General features: G+C 43.1%; 1 protein-coding gene across 1 annotated transcript in view; it reads right to left on the bottom strand.

Annotated features, from left to right (window-relative positions):
• The window catches only part of pcdh12 (protocadherin 12), a 13,461-nt gene extending 6,503 nt beyond the window's left edge, over positions 1 to 6,958 (bottom strand). The window contains exons 1-3 of the mRNA XM_079892667.1: positions 3,416 to 6,958; positions 1,845 to 1,936; positions 781 to 926 (exon numbers count right to left, since the gene is read on the bottom strand). Of these exons, the coding sequence (XP_079748793.1) occupies positions 781 to 926; positions 1,845 to 1,936; positions 3,416 to 6,313 (3,136 nt within the window). The 5' untranslated portion in view covers positions 6,314 to 6,958. The remainder of the gene's footprint in view (positions 1 to 780; positions 927 to 1,844; positions 1,937 to 3,415) is intronic.
• Between the last annotated feature and the right edge of the window lie 542 nt (positions 6,959 to 7,500).

Below are 7,500 nucleotides of genomic sequence, written 5' to 3'. Positions count from 1 at the left end.
CTGTGGTGTAAATCCAGCTTTTAATGTTGTTTATGTGTCTATGTGGTGTGTTTAATCTGCTTTAAGACAAACCATGTGTAAATTCATAAGTCGACAGCATTGCTGAGTATTTCCTTCTTAAAACTGCAGTGAACCAAAGACAGTCTCAAAAACACGCTTTGAAATCGCTGGTGTTTCTGACGTCACAAACTACCTTGTAACCAATCAGATCAACGTGTGATCGACAACCAGTGGATCTCTGAGCTGAGTGAGGGAGTGGAGGCGGGGCTCATTTGCATATTCATAGAACCACGCATAATAAATGAGGCAAGGGTGTCGAGTTACATTCAAGATATTTTAAGACATGAAGAAAATAGCTTCCTTTTTTTCCTTGAAATTTTTTTTCATGGGAAAAAAAAAACATTTAAATGTCATTTTGGTGATCAAAGATGAGTTTTAGGGGATACAGTTATTATTGACTACAGGGGGACTTTAAATAGAAGCTCAAATGCTTGACCCACGACCAACCAATGAGGTTTGTTCTCGCTAATCAAGCAAGCATGTGCGTTGATCAAAACCCAAATTAAATTATCATATAAAGAGGTCTTGTCTCTTCAGACTGTATGTTTTGACACATGAAAAAGTTTTGGTTGTGTGGACTTTCAGTTGATGGACACTGATATCCTGATTTGCATTTTGAATAACAAAATGAGGTTGAGTAAATGATGACAGAATCAAAACTATCCCTTTAATTGGACTCAAATTAAAATAATAATTGGTTTTAAAAGTATGAACATTTACCAGATGCCAGCAGATTATTGAGGCCTTCTTCATATAAGGGGTCGACAGGTGAGTCCCTGCCGGTTTCCCAGTCCATATCACCCATTTCACTCTCGCCGTGACCGCTGTCTTTAGTGCTCAGCCAATCAGCATCCTGAGCCCCTGACCTACAGCACACAGTGACAGAACAGCCGTCAGAGCCTTTCAGAAACATGTTCAGCATCACAGTAGGTGAAAGAGCTCAGAAAGACATAGTAAGATGTTTAGAAAAATGAAGCATGTGAAATGTGGGAGGACTGGCAAATGAATTGGACATAGGGCTAATCTGTATTATGTATAGTATAGAAGTGTATTATGGTATTTTTAACATGGTACCTGGATACTGTTTAGACACATCCATGATGGAATACTATGGTATTCAATGTAATACTATTTAAATACCATGATATGATGATCATTCAGTACCATGGTATATTAAAGTACCAAGTACACTGTACCATGGTGCCGGCACAATACAGGGAATATCAGTGAAACAGGTACGATTATCTCTAATATCAGTTAACTAGTCTTCTCACAGCTGGGATTTTTCTGTGAGCTAACATTGAAACTCAAACAATACAGCACACAGCAAAAGGAAGTGACTGTGCTGTCTTTGTTTTCAGCAAGCCCTGTCTTGCACTGATGAATCACAGTCTATCCTGGATTCTGAATGAACATAAATGAAATTCATAGAGACAGTAGTGGATTCTGCTGGATACTAATCAGAAGACAAACAGGGGCTGATCAGACACCCCATTCTCACTGACTGATCCCAGACAGCAACGTAGAGTCGGCCCAGATCCGACCCACATCTGGTACAGGTGGTGATTCCACACGACCCGGATGTGGGCCGGATCTGGGCAGACACTATGTTGCTATCTGGGATGGTTACATCCTTTTTTTATACCATAAATCTACCTGGTAAACAGATCAACTTCTAAGATGGCTATTGTGATAGTTTGGTTATTGTGGTATTGCTTTGTGTTCTGTGTCATTTAGTCAAGAGTTGTATAAATAAAGTCAAAAGGAAGTTAAAAAAGGTTTACCGGCCAGTTCTGTGTGAATACTTGTTTCCTCGGAAATTTGGTCGAGGCTGAAGTTGTCCCTGATGCAAAAGAGACAGGAGCTGAGACACCTGCTGTAGGATTAAAGAGACACAACATTTATCATTTATTACAGTATATGGGGGAACTTATCACATGACTCACTTTAATCTATTATACATAATAAAAATCAAAGACAATTCACAGTTAATCATGTCGCCAAACAATTTGTGTGTTCAAGATGTCTGAACTACCACATATCCAATGCATGACAGGTTTGAAGGCCATTTGGTTTTGGTAGAATGTCGTAATTCCCAATATCATTTTTGTTTGGGTTTCACTTAATTTTGATGGTCCCTTTTGAACATTCTGTTGACTATAAGTAACGTTGCTCCTACATCTGTACTAACTCTCATTAAAGTGTTAGTAGAGTATTAGTAGACTGGTAGGGTTCGGGTTAGAATACGCTGACATGTAGTTACAAAGGTACTTATAGTCAGTAGATTGTCTGTTGAAGAGCATCACAATAAAGAGTTAGCAGATATAAAGCAGACAGTCTACTAATACTCTAATGAAAGTTAGTTGGCATGTAGTTGCAACGTTACTTATAGTCAACATAACATTCGAAAGGGACCATCAAAATAAAGTGTTACCTTTGTTTGCCAGCCTCCATTAAGCACTCTGGGATGGGAAAATGGGTTAGAGAGATTGTTAAGTTGTTAAGGACAGGAAGCTGTTTCTACACAGGGTCTATTCTTCTAGAGGCTGTTTCCTTCCAGGATGCACAGAAGAAACCCAGCCTTGGCTGCGAGGACCGGCACCGGTGACATTTCAACCCCTTTCCTCTGCAGCCGCCACAGGTCTAATTTGCCAACTGGGCCAAGTGACTAAGGGAGGGTGGATTAGAGAGGAGGAAAAGAGAAAGGGGTGGAGGGAGGTCAGGATCCACGCTCTTCCTGACTGGCCCCAGTATTCACGTGAGGGCTCAAACCCGTGCCAGGACCTTTTGTTCTGCTGAACACTTTGGTAGAGGTAAGCATCTGGGCGGACCCAGACCCAAAGGATACAGCGTTTGACTAGCACAGCAACTTTTGGGTATTTTGAAATATTAGCTGGTGAAAAGTAGTTATTCTCACTTTTCTTTTTGAATATAATGAGAATCAGATCAGTTCAAGCTATTTGTTGCTGACTCCCTCCAGCCCATACATGCCAGAGAAGTATAATGTTACTGTGCATGCAATGAATCTGTATTTTCTTCTCACATTCAGTGGGACTCTGTAATGTGATAGCATTGAGGATGGGCAGTGTTTTCTCCTGAGGCATATTAAAGGTTTAAGTTACTGTGTGACACTGAACTGTTTCTGGATACACTTCATCATGCCTTCATCATCTGTCAGCTGTCCCCTAAGGCTGCTATAGATATGGGCCGGTACAACTCCAGAGTGGGAAAACTATCATCTACTTGAGCTTATATGAACTGGAGTGTCTTGAAATAGCCTTCAAAGTAGAATGTATTTTCATATCTGAAATGTTAAAATAATAATAAATTTAAAAAAAAAGACAAATTCTCTTACTTGCACCTCCGGTGAGGCGGAGGACAGTTCAATAGACCCGTTTTCTGCAAAGGCCGCCATAGAGAGCCGAACGAGATTCCTCAGGATCTGCCTGTGGTCTGACTCTTCCATCCGCCCTCTTCTTTCTGTGGTCTTTGGTCTCCGTAATGTGGCCTGATTACTAGGAACTGAAGCCATTGTTTGTGAGGGGTCCATGTTCATGGGCTTGACTTCGTCATTTTTGTTTCGTCTAAGTGTGCTGGTCTGTGAGTTTGCGAAAGAAGAGGAGGAAGAATTTCTGGTCTTTTGCAGGGTTCGATAGGGTGTTCCTGGGTTATAGGGAAGTGTCCCGTTCCACTCTATGCTCCCAGGCTTTCTGAGTATCTTGCTTTGAGTGAGTGGTGGGTTCCCATCCATTTCCATATGAGCTTGATTTTGAGTCATGCGAGCAAGGGTTGGTGTAAGGGCAAATTGGCCCTGTGGATTTGGTTTTTCCACTAAGGGTGATGTAGATGACAATGCCTCAGCTTCATCTTCTTGTGGGGTTTCTTTACGACCCCGAAGCGCCGGTACCAACTGGATGTCAGTCTTGCGAATGTGCTTTTGAGGCCGTCGTGGGTGACGGGTATAGGTTGACTCAGCTTGCCTACAGTTGTAAGCATGGTTATCCCGTTTGTGAGGATGACAGAATGTCTTGGCCAAAGCAATGGCTATAAATAATACCAGGCAGGTTGATCCAAGGCAAATGGCCAAAAGCATTGTAGAACTGTACTTGGCCTGGTTATCGTGAGACAAGTTCTTCAGGTGGTCACGAAAGTTGATGAAAGTTACTTCCAAAGTGGTTCTTGTGCTAAGCATAGGCGTTCCCATATCAGAAACCACTATGCCCAGCTTAAAAGTTCTGCCGATCAATTCTGTGGCATTAGATGTGTTCACATAAAGCTCCCCAGAAGCTTTGTCAAGAAAAAATATGTTAGAAGGGTTGCCATCTGTTATTCTAAAACTGAGTCTTCCATTGAGACCAGAATCTGGATCACTGGCCCGAATGGTAGTGGCCAGAAAACCTTCGGGTTTATTGAGAGAAGAGTAATTTCTTGGTTTATGGAAGTTATCCTCCACAGCTTTATCTCCAAGTTCAGTCACAATCTCCCCTTTGTCCACATTCACTGGGACATTTAGCAATGCAACTCCCTTCTTGGGAGGTGGCTCATGGATTGTGGGGTAATTGTCATTAACGTCCTGTACCTCAACCAGCACTTCTGCACTACTGGTCTTTGGTGGGTATCCTTGATCTACAGCCTCAACAATAAATGAGTAGGAACGGGATTCCTCATAGTCTAATGATTGCTGGACAGTTACGGCCCCACTGCTGGGGTGGACGGAGAAAAATGCGGTTGGTGTCCCCAGCTCATTTGACTCTTTAATGGAGAATGATACCCTTCCACTGAGGTCCAGGTCATCATCATGTGCCTCCACAGTCAAGAAATGGAAACCAGGTGTGTTGTTCTCTTTGAGGACACTCCGGTAGTGACTTTTGGTAAACATTGGTGCGTTATCGTTTTCATCCAGAACATGGACAGTCATGTGCTTAATGCAGGACAGAGAAGGATCACCGTTGTCTTGAGCTAGAAGAGTAAGGTTATATTCCATCTGTCTCTCACGATCCAGAGTATCATTGGTTACAATCATGTAATTGTCTCCATGGATTTGTTTGAGTCTGAAGGGGCCAGATCCACTCAGAATGTGCACTCGTATCTGCCCGTTTGCCCCAGAATCGGCATCAGATACCATCACGAGTGCAAGGAAAGCTTCATTTGGTGCTCCTTCTGAGACTGTTGCAACAGGGGAATTTTGTGGATTCCACGTTATGTGTATCCGGGGAGCATTATCGTTGACATCTCGCAATTTGACCTGCAACTTGTGGTGGGATGGGTTAGCATTGGGCCCCAGATCTCGAGCTTGAATGTCTACCTCATACACATTCTTTTCTTCGAAATCTAAAGGGCCTTGTAAAGTCAAAGCACCTGTTTTGGGATGGATGCTAAATAGTCTTTGCACTTCCAGTGGGACATGTTTACTAAGGGAGTACTCAACCTCTCCATTAGCACCTTGATCAGGGTCTGTCGCACGGAGATTGATGACTATCGTCCCACGGACTGTGTCCTCCGCTAGCTCAATAACTGTTGGGGCCTCCTCAAATACAGGGCTATTGTCGTTGGAGTCGAGAATCGTGACTATAACTTTTGTGCTGCCTGATTTTGGTGGGTTTCCGTTGTCCCAGGCTGTCAGAACCAGTTCTAAAGATGGCTGCAACTCCCTGTCCAATTCTTTGATGACCACTAGTTCGGCTTGCTTGGCCCCTCCAGAGGTTCGGACATCCAGAGCAAAGTGCAGGTTGGAGGACAGGGAGTAAGTCTGCAGGCCGTTCGGTCCCGAATCTGGATCTACAGCGCGGTCCAGAGGGATGCGCATTTTTAGTGAGGCCGTCTCCGAGATCTCCACCTCCTGGACTAGACTGGGAAAGACTGGGCTGTGGTCATTAAGGTCCATCACCTCCACATGAACTGAGAGGAAATGCATAGCACCACCCTTTCTGTAGAGCACACTGAAGGCCAGCTCGCAAAGTTCTTCACCCGAGCATAGCTCCTCGCGGTCCAGCCGGCCAAGTGTTGACACGGTACCATCCCTTAAAGCAACTGTGACCGGTGGGGCGTGTCTGTGCTGAACGACCCGGAAGTTTTCCAGTGACCCAGTCACCCCGCGCTCACGTAGGTCATCCAGCAGGCGACCCACCCGAGTCCCTGAGGGCTGTTCTTCCCAGACACGATATTGGATAATGAGCGGAGCGGAGCCCATATTGTGGGCGTAACAGGGCGGACACTCAATAAGAGCTGCCAGAAGGAGCCAAACCTGGAGCATGACTGTGTGTGAGGTTTCCTATTTCCTTTCACGTGGAGTCAGATGTGTTAAGCACCTAGATAGGCATTCTAATGCAGCACAAGACATCTACAATTCACAAAAGATATATAAAAAAACTATACACCATTACCTACTCTATGGTTAAAAAGAAATACTAAAAAGTAGAAAAAATGCTTTACAGATAATTAATGATGAAAACAGTACCACCACATCCAGGTACTCTATAAATTACCATTTACAGTACATGTAAAAGTCACAAAAATTAGAAAATTATATCATTTTATAGTTACTTCACTTCATAGAAGTGTTACCCGTATAACTGAGTTTTACTGATATCAATGGACATGTTACTTAATACAAATATTAAACAATAAACAATCATGGTAAAATTTTGATCACTATTCTCACAACAAAACTACTTTCATGAAAGATTATTTCCAGACCCTTCTGATTTTTAAATAGAGTGTAAGCCAAACCAATGTTATTCTAAAGCACTACTCACTCACACACAGCTGCTGCTTCCCGGCTCAGGACTAAAGTGAGGATCTGTGGAGCTGGGATGGCTCGTTGGAGGGGGAACGGCCTGCGAGTCGATGACAGACGTCGAGGGAGGAGTGTGCAGTGCTGCTTAACTCCACCCGTCTGTAGCAGTGAGTCTGGAATCAGCGGTGGGCTTTTAGCGAAACATGATCCCACTTCTTTCATTCACTGCCTCTAGCTCTTCACACATCTGACTTTACTCCTTTTCCAAACGGTCTAAATAAACACAATAAGAGTCGTAGTGTCTGGAATCTGTCATCAGAGTTGAAGCAAACCTAAGGTGAGACCCTCAGGGGCCCTGAACACAAAAACAAGGCCTGGATCTGAACTCTGAGAGTGCTGATGGAAAGTCCAGAACCTGCTGCTGTTATCACAAACCCAGATAGTCACTCCTATCACACACTCCAACAACCTTTAGTGCTAGACGTTTTAAAAATAACTGATTTGTGCTTCAATTTGATGGTTTTGTAAAATGTCTGGGAGTTGGGGAATGTATTTTTTGTCTTGGTACACCTTTGCAAAGTCTGTCTTTATAACAAAACAGGGACACACATACCAAATACTAAAATGCATGTTAATTTTTTTACTTCAATCTTACTCGTACATTTGTATGTTGCATATCATTTGTACTGGAAAGAAAAGATTTG

This window comes from Squalius cephalus (assembly GCF_949319135.1).
Source record: "Squalius cephalus genome assembly, chromosome: 14".
Classification (NCBI taxonomy): Eukaryota; Metazoa; Chordata; class Actinopteri; order Cypriniformes; family Leuciscidae; genus Squalius; species Squalius cephalus.
The sequence above is the reverse complement of the archived record's forward strand: the minus strand, read 5'-3'. Positions and strand labels throughout refer to the sequence as shown.